At 61.6% G+C, this 22,066-nt stretch overlaps 1 protein-coding gene across 1 annotated transcript in view; it reads right to left on the bottom strand.

Moving 5' to 3' along the window:
- SMG5 (SMG5 nonsense mediated mRNA decay factor) overlaps window positions 1–21,837 on the bottom strand; it is a 24,647-nt gene extending 2,810 nt beyond the window's left edge. Inside the window, exons 1-19 of the mRNA XM_059413664.1 lie at window positions 21,664–21,837; window positions 18,144–18,242; window positions 17,518–17,641; window positions 17,007–17,163; window positions 15,150–15,239; window positions 14,158–14,247; window positions 13,231–13,309; window positions 11,268–11,393; window positions 11,114–11,182; window positions 10,755–10,963; window positions 9,986–10,123; window positions 9,009–9,593; window positions 7,121–7,296; window positions 5,969–6,044; window positions 5,201–5,376; window positions 4,219–4,377; window positions 1,179–1,238; window positions 561–720; window positions 101–191 (exon numbers count right to left, since the gene is read on the bottom strand). Of these exons, the coding sequence (XP_059269647.1) occupies window positions 101–191; window positions 561–720; window positions 1,179–1,238; window positions 4,219–4,377; window positions 5,201–5,376; window positions 5,969–6,044; window positions 7,121–7,296; window positions 9,009–9,593; window positions 9,986–10,123; window positions 10,755–10,963; window positions 11,114–11,182; window positions 11,268–11,393; window positions 13,231–13,309; window positions 14,158–14,247; window positions 15,150–15,239; window positions 17,007–17,163; window positions 17,518–17,641; window positions 18,144–18,242; window positions 21,664–21,737 (2,738 nt within the window). The 5' untranslated portion in view covers window positions 21,738–21,837. The remainder of the gene's footprint in view (window positions 1–100; window positions 192–560; window positions 721–1,178; window positions 1,239–4,218; window positions 4,378–5,200; window positions 5,377–5,968; window positions 6,045–7,120; window positions 7,297–9,008; window positions 9,594–9,985; window positions 10,124–10,754; window positions 10,964–11,113; window positions 11,183–11,267; window positions 11,394–13,230; window positions 13,310–14,157; window positions 14,248–15,149; window positions 15,240–17,006; window positions 17,164–17,517; window positions 17,642–18,143; window positions 18,243–21,663) is intronic.
- Between the last annotated feature and the right edge of the window lie 229 nt (window positions 21,838–22,066).

Genomic DNA, 22,066 nt, shown 5'->3' with positions numbered 1-22,066 from the left:
CCCCCCCCCCCCCCCCCCGGCAGTGCGCAGGGACTGCAAGTGTGTCTCTCCCCAACGGGGACCCAGGGCTCAGGAGACGCCTGGTGAGGCCCACACTCACCTGTTTCCTTTCTTAAACTCCGCCTCCAGGTACCGGATACCATCCCGGGCCCCTGGGTGCTCCTTCTTCAGCAAGTCCAGGCCATCGATCACTGGCGGGTTGGGGGGGGGGGGAACAGGTGAGCTCGCAGGGAACCCCAGCACCCGCAGCAGTAGAAGCAGGGACCCGGGCTCCTTGGTGGCTCCCAGGGCTCTTCCAAAATAGGACCTTCTCCGAGCAGCAGAGCTCACGGTCTACCAAGTGCGTGCGCTTAGGTCTTTCTCGTTCCTCCCAACTGTCTCGTGAGTCAGCACTTAACAGATTGGCACATACGTTCCACAGATGAAGTGACCGAGCTTTAGAAAGACGGCAGGACCTGACCGAGGCCACCGTGTACCAACTGGGCCTCCGTGAGTGCTTCTCGACTGCAAGCCCCAAGTCTCTCTTAACCACACCCTGCCCCCATCCCCAGTACACCTACCTGTCCTCGGGATGATGACAATGAAGCGGCCGCTGGCGGCCAGCTGGCGGATGACCGGGAGGTGGTGGCAGAGGGCCTGGGTGTCAGGGACAAGGTACGGAGACATCGCTGACTGGGCCTTGGGCTGCTGCAGGCTCCCTTCCAGCTGAGAGACCTCGAGCTGGGGAGAGAGGGCAGAGTAGGTGCGGCTGCACGGGCCCTGCAGCCTGGGTGTGGAGGATGGAACCCAAGGGGGCTCTCGTGGGGTGTCCCCTGCTGCCAAGGCGGACGGGGGGGCTCCTTGTACCAAGGCCTTGGAAGAAAAGGAGGCAGAAGAAGGAAAGAGAAAGAGAAGGAAAAGCGAACAGAGAAGGCAGAAAGGGCCCAGGAGGCCCAGCGAGGAGAGAGCCGGAGAAGGCAGTCTGGGAGGCAACCTGCTTCGGGTGGAAGCCGGTGTGCAAGGTCGGGGGCGGACAGAGCAGAGCTCTAGGGGCAGGCGCCACACTGGAACAGCGGGGGTGCGGGGGCAGAACAGGCGCTGGGGGCAGAGCAGGGGGGCAGCGGCTGGGCACCATCTGCCCGTGGGGTCCGGCCAATGAGCAGATGCAGAGAGGCCGCCGCTGGGTCCCAACTGCCTACCTGAAGCCGCAGCTGGGCCATGTCTCTCATCAGCCTGTTCCGACGGGCTTCCTCCTGCGCCTACAAGGCAAAACGCGCACTAAGCTTGGGACCGAGAGCTGGGGCCACAGTCCTTTCCCCAGTGATCAAGAGCTCTCACAGATTATCCGAGAGGAGCTCCCGCGTCGGAGACAGGAAGGCATCATGTGAGGTCGGCTCTCTCGCCCCCACTACGTGAGAGAGAGAGGGAGGCTCAGGAGACAGACCACTGCCCTGGCAGAGAAGGGCTTCTGGGACCCGCGCCGCAGCTCTCGCCAGGCCAGGCACCCGGGCCAGGGAGCAACAGCTGCGCGCGGGGGCCACACACACAGTGCCCAGCAACACGGAGGCCACCAGCTCTGCCCTCTGCTCTGCGCGGCGCCCGCACACCACGATCGCCAACCACTTGCCAACTTCTTCCAAACCTGCTGCTCCCCTTCTGGCGGTCCCCGACTTGGGAAAGCAGCCGCTGTGTACGCCAGGAGGCTGAGCTGGGCTGTGACTGGTCCCTCTCTCTGCTCCCCAAGTCGTCGCCTTCCTGTCCTGCTGACCACACGTCCGAAAAACCACTCACGCCTCTGTTCCCCTTCACCTCCGCTGCGGGACCCCCGTCTAAGCTGGCTCCTCCCACCTCCTCCTCCCCGGCCCCTGCCTCTGCCCCAGCCACCTCCCCCGCCGGCACCCAGACACCAGCTGCTGGGCCCCGAGGCCTCTGACGGTCCCCTTTGTCTTCCGGGGATGAAGCCCAATCTCCCTAACGTGGTCTAAAGATGAGACAAAGGATGGGCGGCAGGGGGCACGGCACCGAAGGCCCTTCGATGGGTGAAGGGACGTCCTCAGAACAATGCTCTACAGCAGTAACCTGTACAACCGCGTCCGCCGCGAGAACGCGTGGCCACGATTTGTCTGGACAGAGCCAGACTGAGGGCGCGCTACAGACCAACTGACAGACACTCCTCACAAGTGTCAAGGTCAAGAACGGAAAGACTGAGAAACCGCCACAGCCCAGAGCCGACCAAGGACACACACAACCCAACATAATGTGGGACCACATCTGGGGCACCGGCAGTGGCTGCCTTCGGCTCAGGTCATGATCTCAGGGTCCCGGGATCGAGCCCGCATCAGGCTCCCTGCTCGGCAGGAAGCCTGCTTCTCCCTCTGCGCACCGCTCCCCCTGCCTCTGCTGTCTCTGTCTTTCTTGCTTGCTTGCTCTCAGATAAATAAAATCATTAGAAAAACAACAAAGAAAACAGACGTCAGTGGAGAATCCAGTGACATCGGAGGAAAGTCTGGGGCTAAGAGTACTGCGCCCATCCCAGCACCTCAGCTGTGACAGTTACACGATGGTTGTGCAAGATGCGCCTACCCCCCTCCAGAGGACCATATGACAAAATGGCCCCTTGGGGACGCTGGGCACAGGACAGAGAGAGGGAGGGCCGTGCTGACAGACCGGCGAGGCCGGGCAGTGCTGGCGCTGCAGAATCCGGCCCGGGGAACAGCCTTTCAGGCTGGAGTTGAATTGTGAGGTCCGCTCTGCCGAGGGGAGAGAAGGGACCTCCATCTGGGTCCAGGAAGAGGAGAGCTGCGCCGACCTCAGCCTCTGGCATCGTCAGGCCAGCCGCTCCAAGATGTGGGCCTCGGCCGTCCTCAGGGAACCTCGGCCTGCCTCACCCAGGCAAATGCTGCAGCCACAGCAGCTAAGAAGAGCTGGTCTGCCCGATGGCAGAGCCCTGGCTTTGCCACAGACAATCCCTCTTCTGTGGCTGTGTCCCATCATGGGGCGCAGGAGAGGGTAAGCGCCCCTCACTGAGCTGCGCCCAGGGCTGATCGCGCTGTCCCGGGCTACGTTGGCTCGGCACACGGAAAGCTCTCAGTTTGCGCTGGCAGATGTCAGTACAGGGAGGGCACGCTGCTGCTGAGGGATGCACCCTTGGGGAGGACATGGGCCACTCTGCAGGGCTGGGGGCAGCCCCGGCAGGCGACGGAACCTTGGGGTCCAGCACCAACCGCGAGGGGCTCTCAGCGGCTCCGTCCCTGCGATGGGAGTCTTGGAGCTTCAAGCTAAAGGAAATGCCTGCAAAAACTAGTATTTTTAAAGCTGTGTGGTTTCCCCGTGAATGTCTTTGTAATTACGTGTTTTCCTCTACAGAACACGACAGGTTTGCTTTTCAACAAAAGGAGCTTGCTTTTAAGCCCACGAAGAAGGGTGTTCCTGGTGCGCCTGTGCCCCTTCCCAACCACGCACGCTGTCCGTGCGAAGCGGATGCTCAGAGGTGGGGGGGCCTGCAGCTTGGGAGGAGGGGACAGGCCTCGGATGAAGAACCTCAAGGTTTGCAGAGACTCATGGGCCATGCTTCAGTGCCAGACATCCCCCGCTGCCCCCCAAAACGGGCTGCCATCCAGCCCGGGGGGGACAGTGTGCTCAGCCATGCAGGCCCCAGCGCAGAGCCCAGACCCGGCTCCCCAGCATCAGGCCACCGAGAGCAAACGGCCTTCCTTGCTCGCTCACTGCCGCGAACCCAGGGTCTACAGAACAGATTGGCCTGGCTAGGAGCGGACTCTCAGTCAACGTCTGGGGAGCAGGTTCTGAATGGAGAAGAGGTTAACCCCGGCCACCTCCTACTTTCTGGGGGTCCTGTAGGGAAGGATCCGGCCATTCCCCCCACCCGCAGTCCTCATCGCCAGGAGAGGAAGCGCCAGGAGCGCCCGCGAGCACATGCCCGAGAGGCAAGCTCGTTCTGACGTCACAGCAACCCCGAGAGGCCAGCATCCCTGGGGCCAGGGAACCCATGGGGGAACCTAGCAGGGAGCTCAGACAGGAGGGGACAGGGACAGGCCTCCAGCCCGGGCAGTCTAGACACAGACGGGGGCCAGGCTGCCTCTACTGAAAGCTCCGCTCCTTTCCTATGCTGCCCCTGTCTGCAGGCCTACGGGGGGAGGCCCCTCCCCGCAGCCCCGCACCCCCGCGCCCCCGTCCCCTCGCTCTTCCGTGCAGGCCCTGCCCCCCAGGACCGAGGCTCACCATGCGGAACTGCGCCTGCGCCTGCTGCAGCACGCCCTCCCGCTCCGACTGCGCGATGCTGACGAAGATGCCGGCCTCCGCGCTGAACTGCAGAACGCTGCCTTGCAGGCGGGCCACGAAGTGCCCGAAGCTGCGGATGCAGCAGGTGCGCACCACCGACTGCGGGCACGAGGGAGCTGGTCAGGCGCAGCAGGGCCCCCAGGCACTGCCCCCCCGGCCCCCCCGCAGCAGGGGCAGGGGCTCCCTGGAAAGGCCGGTGGAGAGGGGAGCCCCGAGACCCAGAGCTTTGGGCTGCCAGGAAAGGGGACTCCAGGCAGGACTGGCTAACCAGGACCCAGGCGGAGACAGAAAAGGCAGCACAGTGGGCTGGGCGTTGGGGCACCTGGGCACTCCCGCCACCTCCCTCCTCGAGTGCAAAAACGAGGGGCACAGCTAGACCAACAGTTCCAGCCTCTTCTTTTGGTTAGGAAAACTGTTCTTCCCCCTCAAACAAGAATCCTCTCTAAAACCCTAAAACATGAAACAGACGAAAGCCCAGGCCTTCTGGCTGGAGAGGAGGAACCAAAAGGCCCCCGTGTGCCGGCGAGGGTGCTGGGTGCCTGTCTGCTCGGCTTACCGGGCAGTCCCCAGGCAACCCGCATAGGGACGCAGACACACAGGTGGCCGGTCAGGCAGCGCTGCCCCTTCCAGCTCTCTCGGACGGCTTCCTGTCCAGCTCACAGGATGCCGGCCCCAGAGCGGAAAAGAGCCTGAGAACAGCTCCTAAGCCCTAACAGCCCCCCATTCCACACTCTGCAAAAGCCGGACACGGTGGAGGCAGGCCACGGAAGGACACCCACAAGCATCCCCCGGGAAGGAGGCAAGCCCCGCGGCTCACGCCAAGCCCAGCCCTGAGGACCCTGTCCGTCGGGACGGGAGGGCCACCGGCTTTACTGCGGGGCTGGCTGAACAGAGCTACCGGTGTCAGAAACGCCGTCCCCACCTCCTCCAAGGCGCTAAGCAGGGGCCGATCCGCGTCAAAGTTAAAGCGTCGATGGGCCGCCCGGAGAGGCGGCAGGTTACGAAGGGCCGTGTCCTCTGGGAGCAGCGGGCTGGAGAGCAGGTCAGGCAGTTCACAACCTTCAAGAAGGTCTTGGACCTCAGGACATAGGGCCAGGCCTGGGGAGAAGCCGCGTGAGACCAGCTGCCCTGTGGGAGCCCCCTGAGGGACATGGCCCTTCCCCCTGGAGAGCAGGGAGATGGACGTGCAGGGCTGTCCCACAGGACTGGTGGGGCTGGAGGAGCAGGGCAGGCACAGGAGCAGTGTGCTCTGACCCGAAAGGCTCCCCGAGCCCAGCGTGGACCTGAGGAGGGCTCTCGAGGAGGACATGCACCCTCTCAGCTGAGGCCCGAGCTGGGAACCGGAGCACACACGCAGCTCGAACGTGGCAAGAGGGGATGAGCTCTGGAGGCCCAGGAGGACTCTCGGTGACCGGAGCTGGCTCCCAGGCCTGCCTCTCTCTGCTCCTGTCCACCCCACAGCCTTCCCCGGGGAGCACCCTGCCTCGCCAACCAGGCCACCTGCCCACAGTGGGGCAGTGTTGAGGAAACCAGAGACGCAGAGACCACAATGGCCGCTGTGTGCCAGGATGGCCGGACACAGAGCCCCATCAGCCTCCTTCCCCCCAGGCTGGGTTACCAGGGAGGGGGCTGGGCTTTGTGGGGCCACGAGGGAGAGGGAGAGCAGGGGCAGTGCTGGACACTCACTCACCAGACTCCCGGAGCTCGCCAGCAGCTGGCAACAGGTTCAGCAACACAGACAGGCGATTCCACAGACTCTGAGAGCTCTGCGAAGAAGGGAAGCCTTCGGTGGGGCAGGAGAAGGACGCGGGGGGGGGGGGGGGGGGGGGGGGGGGGGGGCTGGCTATGGGCACAGACCTAGAGCGAGCTGATGGAAAAATCAACAAAAGAGGCCGAGGGGGATGGGGCGGGGGAGTCCTGGGAGACCTGGGAAACAGGGAGCCAATCTCACGAGAAATGAAGGGGGCCCACGGGCCTGGCTGAACTTCATCACCAGCAGCAAGACCGTGGGGAGAAGGTTTGAGGCCATAGGAAGGACACTGGGCTCTGGGAGTGGGGAGAAACCCGAGCGCCGGAGGCGGCTTCTCCCCACCATTCTGCTCTCCATGCGCCCATCCTGGAATACCTGTGTGGGGACGGGACCCCACACCCCCATCCTTAGCACACCTCCCGATGACTCAAGGGGAGTGAGTAACTCGCCGCCAGCACACATGAGCACACGCCCAAGGGTGTGCCTGGCCCTAACCCCAGCTCTCCTCTGAGAACAGGGCGACCCGCAGGGGAGGGGTCCTCCACAGCAGGGCAGATGTGCCCCTGGGATAAAGCAACACTGGACAAAAACTGTGCGGCCCTCCAGGCTCGAGACAGACAGACCCTAAGAAGGCACCCCCCGCCCCCCCCCCCCCCCCCCCCCCCCGCGCCCGCCTCCACAGCCCGGGCCTGACGCCACTACCTCCAGGGCTCCCCTGCCCCAGCGCCTCCACCCTGTCTGGCGGTCCTGCCGCCCCCGGGGCCCGTCTCCCAGGCACCACTCCTCCTTCTGGACTCTGGGACAGGGCTTGAGGCTGGCCCTCACTGACCCCAGTCCTGAGGCTGGGCGTGACCCGCGGCACGAGGGCACAAAGTGCAACAAGCAGCTTTCGCTTTCCCTGTGCACAGACTCCGGGTCCCGGCCCGGGGCCACAGGCTCCTGGAGGGCAGAGGTCACGTCTAACCCTGTCCCTATAGAAAGCGTAACGGCCCACCCGAAGCAGGTGCCTAACGTCTGTCGTGATGGAACACGTGGAGGGGCCCCCCAGCACCCCCCACGGCGGAGCTCGCCCACCGCCCCGGAGAGCCGCACCTGCGCGCACACGACGATGAGGTCAGGGTTGGCCCGCAGCCAGTCCAGGAAGACCTTCACGGCGGGAAGCAGGCCTTCAGCCGCCAGGACTTGCAGCTTCTCCTGGACGCTGCGCTCGTTCCGACAGGAGCGCCCGCTGGACTCGCTGCCTTCCGACTCGGAGCCTTCCTCGGAGGCTGGGGTGGGGGACGGGAGCCAGGATGAGCGGCCAGAACACAGCCTCAGGTTTCAGCTCCAGGCCACGGCCCGCCCTGCCCGCACCCCGGGGCGGAGTGCTGATGATGGGGAACTCACCACGCACCCCCACATCTTTCCACGCCCACCAGCCGGATGCTCTTAAGCTGAGAAACTAGTGCCTCCACCCTTGCTGAGCCCCGGAGGTGGCTCAGTCAGCGGAGGGTCTGCCTCCAGCTCAGGCATGATCCCTGGGCCCCAGAGTTGAGTCAGGCTCCCTGCTCAGTGGGGAGTCTGCGTCTCCCTATCCCTCTGCCTGCCACTCCCCCTGCCTGTGCTTACTCTCTCTCTCTGACAGACAAATAAAATCTTAAAAAGAAAAACAAAGGGCGCCTGGGTGGCTCAGTGGGTTAAGCCGCTGCCTTCAGCTCAGGTCATGATCTCAGGTCCTGGGATCGAGTCCCGCATCAGGCTCTCTGCTCAGCGGGGAGCCTGCTTCCTCCATCTCTCTGCCTGCCTCTCTGCCTGCTTGTGATCTCTGTCTGTCAAATAAATAAATAAATATCTTAAAAAAAAGAAAGAAAGAAAGAAAGAAAAACAAGAATGGTTTCTTTCTGGGGCCCTGGCTGGCTCAGCCGGTTCAGTGTTTGACTCTTGGGTGTCAGCTCAGGTCTTAATCTCAGGGTCAGGAGTTCAGGCCCTGTGCTGGGCTCCACACTGGGCGTGGAGCCCACTGAAAAATAAACAAATAAAACAAAATATGGTTCTTTCGGTCTCAAGCTAACTTGTGAGGGGTCTAAGCTATTTCCTCAGCCGGTGTTTATAAACGGCCTACTCCCTGCTACGACGCACAGCGGGCAACCAGAAGGCAGCCGCTGGGGAGGGAGAAAAGGCAGACAGAATTCAACGACAGCCCGAGGCGCCTGGGGGCTCCTTCTGCTAAGCGTCTGACTCCTGGGCTCGGCTCAGGTCCCAATCTCAGGGTCTGTGAAGCCGAGCTCTGTGCGCAACCCTGCCCCCCAGCACTTTCCCGGGCCCCACCCCCGCAGCCGGCTTCCGAGCATTTCATCCCTGCAGCGGGTCCTGCGTCACACCTCGTACAGGCTCGGTGTTAGGAACGGACGATCCAAGGACAGACCAGACCACGCTGCCCTGCCCCCAGGAGGCTCACGGTCTCGTTGGGGACCCAGACAAGCCAACAGACAAGGACGCCTGAGTGGGAAAGGCCTGGAAGCTGTGGCGGGGCAGAGGTTACAGGAACCGCAGGGAGGAACTCTCCCCTAGCCTCAGAAGAATGCCAGACCCCGTGATTTCTGAGGGAAAACCAGACGGCAAGTAAGAAGGAGCCAAGCACCAGGTGAGGGGCAGCACTCAGAAGAGGGAGGAGAACTCGTCCTGCACGAGGCTGCTGTGCAAGTTCAACAAAGCACCCGACGACAGGCCAGCCCGGCGCCCCGTACAGGGAAGACCCCCTAGAGAGAGGTCCCTGGTGGGACAAGGGCCAGGGGCAGGGGCGGTGTGGGAGAAGGGGCAGACTGCAAGCAGCAGTGGGGACTCTGAGGACGACACTGCTGGACCAGACCGGACCGGACCGGAGAGAGCACACGGATGCAGCGAGGGGGCGGGGAGGGCACCTGCACAGACAGGCAAGCCGCCTCCCTCGGGGGGTGGTGGGAAGTACGGACCAGAGTGGCGGGAACAGAGGCCCAGATACCTGGCTCTGAGGGCTTGTCCGCATCTCCGTTGACGCAGGGCCTGCAGCTGGCCGTGGCATGAGCTTCGGCCGGGGGCTGGAGGAGCAGGTTGCTGAAAGTGGGGGCCAGTCGGAAACAGCGCTTGGTCTGGAACATCTGGGTGGACATGGCTTGCAGGTTGCTGGCAATGCTAGCCTCACTGGGGCCCAGGGGGCCATTGAGAGACTCGGGAGCCTCTGACCTGGGCCGAGCAGGCTCTGGGACTGGGGACCGTGTCCCCTCCTCATCCTCCATGTCTTCCAGGTCTGACCGGGACTCCTGGCTGTTCATTTCTGAGTCTGTCTCGGCATCAAAGGCCGTTCCCCCACCTTCGAGACTCTTGTCAGAGCCACTGTCCGAGCCCTCGCTGGCCCTAGCAGAGTCGTGGCTGGAGTCCGATTCAAAGCCTTCACTCAGGTCACTGTCATCTCCTGCTTTGGGTGGGTGGCGGCGGCGGCGGAGGCAGGAGAGACGGGAAAATTTCCTGCTCTTTCTGACCTCACCCGCTGGAGGTGCTGCGGGAGGGGGCTCGGGGCCTGGCACCTCTTCCTTCTCCAAGGGCTCATCTGTGCCAAGAAGACAGTCAGGTGGGGCCTGGGGGCAAACTGGAGCAATTCAACACCTCCCGAGCCCCCCATGTGCTCCCCTTCCCGTCACCGCACACCAGCCTGACCTGCCCATGTACACGCTCCCTCCCCCATGCTCCCTCCCCCACCTGCACCATCGCTCTGGACAAGCCCCACCCCAACGCCTGCACCTGTGCCATCACTCTGAACCAGCCCCACCCCCCCCCCCACGCCCGCACCTGTGCCATCACTCTGGACCAGCCCCACCCCCACGCCAGCACCTGTGCCGTCGCTCTGGACCAGCCCCCCCACCTGCACCTGTGCTGTTGCTCTGGACCAGCCCCCCCACCCGCACCTGTGCCGTTGCTCTGGACCAGCCCCCCCACCCGCACCTGTGCCGTCGCTCTGGAACGCAGGCCCGGCGTTCTCGCCCTCCTCCAGCTCCGCCTGCAGCCGTATGTTGACATGGTTGACGAGGTGTGAGAAGAGCGCCAGCGTGAAGGCAATGGCTGCGCTGTACTGCTTGGACCCTAAAGCCGGGAAAGCTGGGCATGAGCGGCCCAGGGCTCTGAGGAGGGGCAGGCGCCATGAGCTCCAGCCCCATCTCACCTGCTCTCCTCCTTCCAAGGACCAAACTACTTCTCAAAGCTTCTTCTAAGAAAAAAGGATTTCTGAGGTCTCTGCGTGATTATGCTGCCGCCCAGGACGTGCCGGCTCACCGTGTGTGTCCTCGGGCAAGCATATCCTGTGGGCCCGTGCCATCTGCCCTGGCTCGGACGCCTTCAGGCGGGCTCCCCACAGCCCGAGCCCCTACACACCCAGGCCCGCCTCCCTTTTCCTCCTGACTTTGCTCCATGTGTGCCGCTCCCAGGAAGGTCTGCGCAACTGCCCAACCGCTCCCGACAACAAAATTGGAATTCTGTCTGGGTCATCGGCTAAGTACCCTGTCCCTCCTGTTGGTCCGGGTTGTGACCAACAGTGTGTTTGCGGAAGGGGCCTGAGGTGGGAGCACAGTATGGACGGGCTGCTGCCTTCATTCCTTCACCAGAAGCTCCTGCAGCGGAGGGGTCCCCAGCCCAGCAGTGAGGCAGGCGCGGCGGGCAGCCCGGGGAGGAAGCCGGGGAGGGGGGGGGGGGGGGGCAGGCAGGGCGCGGGAGTCACCTGCTCTCTTCAAGCTGTGCACGCCCATGAGACAGATGATGACCATCTGAAAGACGAGGAGGTCCGGGACGAAAGCATAGCCGCCCTCGTAGTCCTCCTCGCCCTCGCTGGCCAGGCTGAGGCCAGGGGACGAGGGCAGGTAGAAGAGGCAGAGGTTGAAGTCCTCCAGGACTGACTGGCAGAGCGACGTCAGCTCCGAGTCCACCGGGCTGCAGAAGGACAGGGGCGACAAGGAGGTCAGTGATGGGGCCCAGGGCAGGCAAGACGAGCTGCGGGGCCTGGTGGGAACTGCAGAGAGCTGGCCCGGGCGGGAGGGGGCTCACGGGATGCAGGTCAAGGGCCCATCCGCTGGCGCTCACCCGCTCCTGGGCTGCAAGAGGCTCTGCAGGTACATGAAGTTCACCAGCAACCTCTTGATGTCTTTACACCTGGAAGAAGAGGCGCCCCAGGGAAATGGCAAATGCCCCAGAGGCCCTCCAGTCCCACTGCCCCAGCCCCACGGGCCCTACTCACCGCTTCTTGCTGGGAGAGAGTTTCCGAGTCTCGCACTTCTTCAGCTGGTGGTACATTTTGGCTGCCTTGTCGTATAGCCGCTTGAGATTCCCATAGGCCCCCTCGAAGGACACCTCCGACTGGATGCTGAAGGAGACACAGAGTGCACTGTGCAGCCCCGGCAGGCACGGCGCTCTGCTGGCGCTTGGAGGAACAGTACTTGGAGCAAACGCACGCTGCCCCCAGGCTCCCTTTCTGTGTACAGACTCAGGGCAAGACCACCGTTCCAGATAAATTACATAGACACAACTTCGGACAACACAGTGAACGGAAGACCTTCGCTCCCTCCGTAAGCACAATAATTGCTCCCGCTCTGTCAGGGACCGTCCCTGAAATACGGCAGCACAGAGCACGTAACGACAAGCGGCAGCTAACACGCCGGCGCACAGACATGTGTGCACACACAGCTCCCATGCTCAGACACTGGTTCGGAGGCGAGAGTGTGCAGAGAAGCCCGCCACAGGCCAGGCCCAGCACGTGCCACCCACACGTACGCACGTGCGCGCAGAGCTGGGACGAGCAGAGACACTGCACCGGCCCCACGGACCCAAGCCAGCGCGGAGGCTCCCAGCCCAGCCTGCCTTGCGTCAGCACCCACAACACCAACAGGGCACTGGGCTGTTTTTAATGTATTTTTGTCATAAGAAGCAAGGGACAGAAAAGAAGAAATATGTGTTACTGGTGAATAAGAGGTAGTCACAAAGTCACGGACACTCGTTCCGTCCAGAAGTGGGTTCTGTGCGTCCTCGCCTTAAATCGGGGATGGGGGAGAGGACGATGCAGAGCAGCTTCTCCCAAGAAGAGAAACCCACTGAGTGGGAAGGGTCCGGAAGAGCCTTGCTCCAGACAGAGCAGCCCCCAGGGCTGCTGAATACCAGTGACTGATCCTAGAAAAGGCCACTGGGGGCAAAGAAAGGCCTGACCAGGCCCCACCCAGATGCCTCACCCACAAACGGGAGACGTGAGTGCTTTAACACAGCAAGGCAGGGCCCCCGCGGGCACCTCCCAAACCTGGACGTGCCAGGCTCTCTCTGGAAGTGATCACTCGCAATCACGGTCACGAGGGTGATGAGGGACCAAGGACCAGTAAGGGGGGCATTCCCAGAAAGGTACGAGAGGACTGAGGAGGAGGCAACGGAAGCCCACGAACCTGATCACCTGTATTTAAGAACAGCAGCCACGGGGGCCGGTCTATGCCGGCCCCGAACAGGGGGCAGGCACCCCAAGAGCAGACACTGTGCTGATTCAAGGAGAAAGGTTTCCTGGACCAAATGAACCACGATCACGGTACAGGGAATGAGAAGGGAGTCGCTCACTTCACACTTCCGCACGCGGCCCACACACTTACGAAGAACCAGCTCCCTCCACTCCCCTTGCTTGGAAGCCTAGTTCACAGCAGCATCTTCTGGAACGTCTGGCTTCTCATGGAGCCATCGGCCCCAACAAGGCAGCTGCCGCTGGGGCCCAGGCGGTTTATTCCTGACTGTTACCTCACTGGGGCACCGAGCAACCTATCAGACACACGTCCACTTGGCTCTGGCGACTCGGGTGACCTAAGCCCACTCGGCTCAGCCATCCTGAAGCCGAGGCTCCTTACTCTGAGGGCGCGTCAGCACTGGGGAAGCAGTGGCCACCCTGCGGTTCAGCGGGCCCTCCCACACTGTCGCCGTGGTCACTCAGACACCAAAGGCCGACGGCTGTGCTGTTCTGCATAGCCGCTACCCTGACCCCATTCTGCCTACCACACCCCGCTGACTTCCTCCCCCAAGACAGCCATCCTGCACTTCCCAGCAGACGGTGGGCAGCTCTGCCGGCTGCCTGAGCGCCTTCCAATCCAGGCGGATCCGTGACAAGCAGGAGCTAGGAAAAGGCGGGGAAGCGAAGCAGCAGCGGTTGGGACACGAGGCCCGTGGGCAGTACTCACCAGCGCAGGTAGCAGTACATGGCCTCCACATTGTAGTACTTGCCACCTGCGAGCGTGCCCAGCTGGTTGAAGGGCATCCCTGGAGGGAGACAGAAGTCATGTGGTCTGCCGCCATGACCCAGCACTGCTGAGCACCGGGAAACTCATGGGCTCGTGAGGAGGTGGCGGCCTGGGTCAGCAGGGGACACCAGCATCCCCGGGGAGGAGTGGCCAATCCTATTTCCCCGGGGGACTGACTGGACACTCATTTCCCGCCTCGCCTGCCAGGGATCAGCACCACCGGGTGCCATTCTGTCAGCCGCGGCTGTGGCAACTCTAGGGTCGCTGGAAACCCATGGAGCCCTCTGCTCCTCCCCAGCTCTGTTTCTCACCTGAGCCCTCCTACTGCAAGCAAATCCCCACCTCTCCGTGCAATGGAGCATTGCCCCTGCTCCCACTGTCCCTCAAGTGTCCTCTCTCTGCAGAGGCCTCAGAGACAAAGGAGCCTTCTCTTCCTTCCCCTCTGCCTCCCTCCTTCTTAGATAAAGAATCTGCATTTCTCTCGGGGTGCCTGGGGGGCTCAGTGGGTTAAAGCCTCTGCCTTCAGCTCAGGTCGTGATCTCAGGGTCCTGGGATCAAGCCCGGCATCGAACTCTCTGCTCAGCAGGGAGCCTGCTTCCTCCTCTCTCTCTGCTTGTCTCTCTGCCTACCTGTGATCTCTGTCAAATAAATTTAAAAAATCTAAAAAAAAAAAAAAAACTTAAAAAAAGAATCTGCATTTCTCTCGAGCCTGTGTTCGAGAGGGAGAATGCACAACCAAGGCAAAGTGTGACGGGACCGAGCACAAGAGGACCCAGTGAAGCCAGTGCGGCCTGCCTGCCCTCTCAATGTCGTCTTCCTGCTGAAAACTGCTGCCGGTTAGGGAGGCCTGAGTTGGACGCCACTTACCAATCTGGGGAGCTACTGACAAGGCTTGGTAGTAAAATCTCTCAGCTAGCAGCTCGGTGTCTACGCCAGCTAATTCATTCTGATATCGCGCTGCAGGAGACAGAAGGAAGGAAACATGATGCTGCTGTGTTCCAGAAAAACCTCCCCTCGTCCTGGAGTCACTCTGTGGACCTGCAGGAAGACCCTGGGAGGAAGACACCTGAGCTATGAGGCTGACTGCTTGGGCCCCGGGCATAATCTTAACTCTGCCAGTCGTTCAACTCTCTCTTCCCTGCTGGGAGCTTCAGGGTGTGGGTCATGTTTAGTGTTTGTAAACAGGCTCTTGTTTATCTCCTTCCAACGGAAGGGGACCCGGGCACCCACCGCAGCCGTAACTGCTCGGGATGACCTCCAGCAGTGGGTCATGGAATACAGCTGTTTGATCCTGCAGGAAGACGTTACTGAGGACATTCGGCCAGTCTAACGCAAAGCCACTGCTCTCTCTGCACAAAGGGCCCATGAGGGGGCCAGGAGTGTGCGGGGCAGGGAGGAAAGCCTCAGGGGACAAAAAGTAATGCATCTAATAGCCTAATGAGGAACCTTTAGCTACCAGGACTAGAGGCCCAGGGCCCAGCAGGCAAGAGAGTACTCCTCCATTCTAGGAACGTTTGCCAGGCAGGGAAACCCTCCAGGAGGCTGAACTTCAATTCCTCTAGGAGTAGAGCAAAAACGAAAAAAACATACCCCAAAGGAGAAAAACATCCAACTAAAAAAATCTTCCTAACCCACTACTGAACCTGAGTTACCACCCAGACTTTTTCAGTTTATTTCCTTCTTCCATAGTCACTGGTCCCTCTGGCTCATGGAGGAGCAGGGACAAGGGGACATGTTAGTTACAGACCGCAGACGACTCCTCCTGCTCTCCCGCCACACACACAAGCTGGTACCAACGGAAGCAGCTTCCTGCCTGTCCTGCAGCCCAAACCGTTGCCCCAACGAGTGCCAGTTCTTACACAAATCCCCCAGGTACACAAGACACCGGTGGCACGCCATCTGTGCCCAGTCCATCTCCTTCCCCGACGCAGACACTGGCTTCTTGCATCCTGAGAAAGACAGAAAGGGACACTCAGAAGCCCCTTCCCCGGCCCTCTACCTAATGGGAAACATCTTTCCTAGGTGGGGAAGGAGATCAAGAATCCGAAGCTCGTCCTGAAACCCTGTGTTAGGGGCAGGGAAGACATGCATCCAGGACCAGGTGGGGAGACAGAGGCTTGCAGGTAGGGATCATTCACAGGACGGCAAGGAACTGGAGGAGATGGGCAAGGGTCCTCAGGTCAGGACAGTTTGCTGGGGAAGGGCAACGTGAAAGGTCATCATAGGAAGGCTTCTAGAAAGGAAGAAGAGGGGAAGGCCAAGTGTCAAGTCAGTCCTGGGTGCCTTGGGTAGAAGCTTCCCACGTAAGGAGCAAAGGTCTGGGTACAGACGGGAAACCTGCTGGGAAGAATGAAATGTACAAGAGGCCAAGGCAGGTGCCCCAGGCTTCCGGGGGGAGGAGGCCTATGGAGAAGGCCACCTACTGGGGAGTCTGCCCGTGCAGGAGACAGGTGAGCCTGCCGTGCCCGGAGCCAATGTGCTGGGCTCTCAGCTCCCCATTCTCAGTTCAGAGAGCTCGAGCTCTCTGGGGGGCAGCTTCCCCACGTATCAGGCACTGGTTGGTCTCAGTCCTGTTTGGTGTCAACGGGTCCCACGGCAACCTCTGGAGAGTGTGACTTCCACTGCTCCCACCGGGCAGTCAAGAAGGGCGTCACACACTGGTGAGTGGCAGAGCCAGGACTTGAAAGGCAAACTGGCTCGAGCTGGTCCCCTCTGTCCACATCACCAGGTTGCCACGCTGCTGGCTACGAGACCCGCCCTGAGAAGCCCTTCCTAGTACGTTCTGCAGACGTCCTCAGTCAGCCGGTCGCGAGCACATCAATGAGGAGAAAAACTGAGTTCAGGAAACGTAGCCTCTGAAGTGAAGGCTCTTCACTGCAGGGGCTCTGGACCCCTCCGGCCATCTGCTATGGTGTCTAGGAGGGCGGTCTTAGGTTACCTCGTTGTTTTTAAATGTTTTGTAAATGCACCAGATGCAGTGCTGGGCTTCTGAAGGAGAATGCCCCCAGCTGACACAGACAGCGTCTGGCCAGGGCAGGGGCACAGGCAGGGGGAGGGAAGGAGCGTGAGCGGCCAGAGTTGGACGAGGAGGGAACGAGGTGGAGCACAGTCGCGGCCCCTCGGGCTGCCACGCTTACCTATCTGTGACACCTAACCGCGCAGCGCAATCTTGAAGGACCACCCATAAACATTTCTAACACTTTCAATACGCACAAAAAAGCTAGGAAACAATTTCTGAAGTTAAAAGAAAGTGCTGGGGGCGCCCGGCCAGCTCAGTCAGGGGAGTGGGAGGCTCCTAATCTTGGGGTCGTGACTTGAAGCCCCACGTTGGGTGTACAGATTATGAAAATAAATAATCAATTAATTAAATTAAAAAAGAACACACACACATAGTGCTGAGCAAACTCAAGGGCAAGAAGAACGGGTGCTGTAACTTCCACCCTCCAGGACAGGCCTGCTCGCAATCATCGGGGCTGTCCTTTGGACACCGCCTCGTCTGCACCCCCGACCAACGGACACCTCTCTCTTTCCTCCAGGTCTTCACCCAACCTCGCACGCTTGTTTAGAGAAACCCGAAATCCACGGACCGTCTGCAGGTCTGGCTAGAATCCTCTGTGCCTGGCCAGGTCACCAGCTACAGAACCCAGAAGAGTAAGAAGGCCAGATGCGGCGGCCCCTACACTTGCTCCCCAGCCCACCTGTCGGATGTCACTGACCTATGAGGGGGTCGGTGACGTGGGTCCAGTCGATGCAGCACTGAAGTTCCAGCTGGTAGTGGGACTGGATATAGAGAAGCAGATGCTGGTAGAAGCCGATCCCAGCGACCAAGTGCGTCCGGTAGGCACACTCCAAGGCGCTCCGGCTGTGGATGTGCTGGACGGCGGGAAAGCGCAGGGACTGCTAAGCCATGAGCTCACAGGGCTGTTCCCCTCCCTGACCCCAGTCCTCTCACCAGGAACCGAACTTGGATTCTTGGCTCTGGAACTTCGCCCACATGCCCTTCACTCACGGGTCACCCCACACCCTCAGATCCACCTCTCATCTTCCCGTCTGGGAGGAGGCCCCCCGGCCAAGCCTAATTTCATCGGGCCCCTCCCTCCTTCCTGCCTCTTGCCCGTGGTTCCTCTACCTCCAACCGTGTCCTGGTCCCCCTTCCCAGCTGTCTCTTCCGTTCTCAGCGTCCCTCTTTAGACACCTTTCTTCTCGAAACCTGGGCCCTCCCCTTACCGTCTTGTGAGTCTTGATGAGCTGAATAACTTCATAGTACACCTTCCTCCAAAGCAGCTCCTCGGCCTTCCTCCCATAGTCCACTGGGTGCAGGAACATAAGCTTGACGCACAGCTCGCGCAGCCTGAGGGCACAGGGCGGCACGGGAGGCTGACCATCCTCGGACAGGGAGGCATGTGCCATGCCCCGACCCACCAATCCCCATGCCTCCCAAGGGACGTCCAGGGTCAGTCTGCAGGACCCAGGAAAAACAGCAGTCCTGGAAAGCAGTGGAAACCCCCAAGGATAGAGGCGGGAGCAGTAAGAACTTTAATAATCCTCTCTGCGCCCCGCACACTTCTCTCCCTTTTTCCTGCCTTTTAACCCCATCTTTCTTTCCCGCCACTTGGTAGCATGGCCGGTTCCCCCAACTCAGTGCCGTCCAGCGGCATCAGGCCGCTAGAGGAAGAAGCTGCGGAGACAGTGAGGAGTCCCCACGTCCTCTCTCAGGAAGGCCAGAGTTCTCAGCCCGATACCCTACCATGAGCTCAGGAGGTAAGACAGAACACGCGTCTGTGTGCAACAGGGTTTCAGGGGAGAAAGGCAGAGAAAGCTTAAGGCTTTGTCATTGAGAGTCTCCGGCTTACTTGTTCCTCAGGCTAATGTTCTCTGGTTTGAACACCTCCTGATAAGCGGTTTTGTTGCAAAGGATGAGGTCAAGTCGATGCACAGCCTCCACCACGGCCCTGGAGGGAAGCACAGGCAGAGAGCCCTGAGCCCTGCATAGGTCCAGGCAGGCTGGGGCGGGGGGCACTGATCCTAGAGGAGAAGCTACAGAATTAGGGGCAGGGAAATGGGAAGGCTGCAGGCTACGCTGTACAAAACCAGACGAACAGCCACCACGCACCCCAAGAATAGCCCTCTGCCCTGGGGGACAGTTCTGTCACTACTTGCGGCGGAGCTTGGTGGGCAGGGGAGCTGCTACTGGCTTACAGTGGGTGCTGCCAGAGACCCCACGATACACAGGACAGCCCACCACAATACATATCTTGCCCCAAGTGTCCAAGGGGTCAAAGCAGAGAAGCCCTGTGACAGGAAAAGCTGGATTCTTTTTTTTTTTTTTTAAAGATTTTATTTATTTATTTGACAGACAGAGACCACAAGTAAGCAGAGAGGCAGGCAGAGAGAGAGGAGGAAGCAGGCTCCCTGCTGAGCAGAGAGCCTGATGTGGGGCTCGATCCCAGGACGCTGGGACTATGACCCGAGCCGAAGGCAGAGGCTTTAACCCACTGAGCCACCCAGGCGCCCCAAAAGCTGGATTCTCTTAATGGAAAGAGCCTGTGCTGGGACGCAAACAGGAAATGCAGGCTCTGACCCTGGCTGTGTCCACATCTGTAACGTTGGGCAAATTAAGCTCTCCGAGCTTCAGTTTCCCTGTCCATAAAAACGGGGACAGGCATGGCAGCCACCACAGGGGACTGTGAGGACGAACTGAAAGAACTCGCTTGAGGCCCTGGCTCACGGCAGCCACTCAACAAGTAACGGGACTCGAGTTAATCACTGTCCAAGGACTTACTGTCCCTGACACAAAGGAAAGGCCTTCCTAGCATAAATTTCTATTTCTGAATTAGTGGGGTACGGAAGAACGGGGGCGCTGCACTGTGTCGCCGCAAGGTCTCCTCCATTCCTCGCTTGCTGTGCCAGGCTCTGGGTGCCGGGCGGGGGAATAACCTCCTCGTGTCCCGGTTCTCCCATCTACACGATGGAAGCACCATCACGCCCCACTGCGCGAGGATTAAATTAGCGAATACGTGAAGCGCTCATGACGGTGCCTCATACGTGCAGACTCAGCAAGTATTAGCTTCTATCTTTCTTGTCGTAAGGCCAGGAGGAGACGCCAGACACCACGAGAAAAGGCCACTGAAACGCCACCATGGATGGCTGAGAAGTGCCAGAGGGACGCGTCATCTCTAGAAGGGGAAAAGCCAGAGGAAGGCAGGTAGAGCTGGGGAAACAGGGACACTCGGAACAGCTCTGGGCACACAAGAAAGGGAGGGTTTGGTGACTCTTTCAGAACACTGAGACGTGGGCCTCTGGGCTGGGTCAAGTGGGCCACGGCAGGCTGGCTCCCTGCGGTGGCGCAGGTGGGACGCCAACAGAGGCTGCCCTGCCCAGGGCAAAGTGGCCGCCAGCGCCCAGAGGAGCGGGCGGGAGAGGACTGCAGGCCTCCTCACAGGCAATCTTCGGAGCTCAGCGTTCCTGCAAATGCCTTCTGGGCTGCCTACAGATGGGAGGCGGCCCTTTTAGCCGGCCTGGCCCTCCATGCCAGGGCTGTCAGATGGCCATCACTGACTTTATTCTAGGCCCCCTTAGCTCCCCAGGGCAGGACCTTCCAACTTCCGTGCCGCGGACAGACCTCGGGAGCATCTGTGCATGTCTTTACGGGCCGGCTGCACAGCTCTGCTTGGTTCCCGATCCAGGGAAGCTTAACAACCGCGACTCTGGGGAGTTCTGATTGCAGATTTTCTTTCTTTCTCAAGTAATCTCTATACCCGACATAGGACTTGAAGGTGTGACCCTAAGATCAAGAGCTGCTCGCGCTCCTGAGCCAGCGGGCACCCCGAAAAACGGCTTTTTAAAAATTGTTAATCAGACTAATTAATTAACGTGTTTGTGGCCCTTCCAGCATCCCCTTGACGGCTGCCTTCTCTTTTTCTAAAACATTTCAGAATCTCCGACTATAAACAGACGGTGGGAATTTCCCAAATTTACTGACGCTCAGAGTGACAGTTTGGTATCTCACAACACATTTACTGGGGCAGAGGAAGCAGACCTCCCTTCCCCGGTTCCTTCCAACAGGCACCACTGCGACCCTCTGCTGCCTCGGTCTCCACCCTGCAGGAACTCAGGCACAGGCACACTCGTGCGCAGGTAAGCCACACGTGCGCCCACATCACCCCATGGGTCCCGTGAGGTACTGGGGCGGGCTGAGGGAGAGCGAGGCCGCGAAGGATCAGGATGACCAGGCCGTCGCTGAGAGCTGGAGACCGGTGCGGGATCTCGCAGGCAGGGCCCACGCTCCAGGGACAGCGCGGACATTCGGGAGCGTGACGCGGCCCCGTGTCACCCTCAGCCGGCTCCTCACCCCCCCCACCCCAGGCGGCTGGGGGCTGCCGCATTGGATCACTTTGCTATTTTTGGAGCAGCCTATGCTCCCCTGTGCTCTGACTTACAAAGGCCAGAAAGGCAGGACGCCCAGGGCCGGGAGGGAAAGAGCACGCCCCAAGCCCCGCACTGCGAGTGGCGCGGGCGAGACGGGCCGCCGCTCCGAGGGCCCCTGTTCTACGAACCTCACCCTCTACTAGACAGCAGCAACCTCAACCTCGCCTCACGCTGCACCCCATTCTGCCCCAGTTCTAGAAACCACGATCCAGCTGCACCCCCCGCCCCGAAAGAAAAAATCCTCGACCCCGTGTGGGAAGAGCGCACAGCGGCCTCCGCAGGGGGACGGGGGCGGCCGCCAGGACCTGCGGAGGGCGAGTGGCGCCGCGGGACCCCGACACTGGGGATGGACGCGGCCTGGCCAGGGGCGGTAGTCAGGGGGCTGGGAGGGCGCAGGGCTCGCGACCGGGGGGGCCCGGGTGCCCTGAAATGGGCTCCGTGACCGAGGAACACTCGGGACTCGGCCCTTCGGGGCCCCTCCAGGCCGACGCAGCTCGTCTTCGGCCTCTCTTCTCATTCAAACTCCGCAAGACGGGAGCCGGACGCACGGCAGGGCGTTCCCGACCCAAGCCCGGCCTCTCCCGGCTGCGGACGGCGAGGCCCAAGGTCACGCGGAGCCGCGGGCTCTCCGGACCGCCGGCCGGGGCGCTCGCCTCCGTCGCGTCCTGCGGGGTTCGGAGCGCCGCTCGCTTCCGGGTGCTCCCCGCCCGCGACCCCGCCGCCGCCTCCGCCGCCCGCAGAGCTCGGCGCCCGCCCCAGGCTCCGGGCCAGGGGCCTCCTCCACGTGCGCCCCCGGCCCCGGCCCCCGCCGGGCCCCGCGCCCACCCCGCTCGCCGCCCGGCCGCGCCCTCCCGCGCCCCCCCCGCCCCCGCCCCCGCCCGCCGCGGCCCCGCCCCCGCGGCGCCCACTTCCCCCGGCGGCCGCACGCACGCCCCGGCCCCTCACCGGTAAAGCCGCTTCGTGTGGAGGACCTTGGCCTCGGGCTCGCTGCTCTCCCCTGGGGGGGGGCCTTGGCTCATGGTGCCCGGGTCCGGGGCGGCTCCCGGTCACAGGCCCCCGCCGCCCGCCGCCGCCGCCACCACTGCCGTGTCCGGCCGGAGCCGCTGCCGCCGCCGCCGCCGCCGGCCCTGCTCGGCCGCCATCGCTGTGAGGCGGCTGCCCGCGACAGCTCCGCCTCCGCCCGCCAAATCTCGCGATAGCAGCCGCCCAGCGGCGGGCCCGCGGCCTGAACGCTGCCAAATCTCGCGAAGCTCGTCCTCCCTCCCGGGAAGTTGCCCGAACTAAGTCTGGGCAGCGCGGCCTCCTTCCGGCTTCCGCGAGCCGCCGCGGGAAACTTTATTGACAACGC

This window comes from Mustela nigripes, chromosome 10 (genome assembly GCF_022355385.1).
Source record: "Mustela nigripes isolate SB6536 chromosome 10, MUSNIG.SB6536, whole genome shotgun sequence".
Lineage (NCBI taxonomy): Eukaryota > Metazoa > Chordata > Mammalia > Carnivora > Mustelidae > Mustela > Mustela nigripes.
The sequence above is the reverse complement of the archived record's forward strand: the minus strand, read 5'-3'. Positions and strand labels throughout refer to the sequence as shown.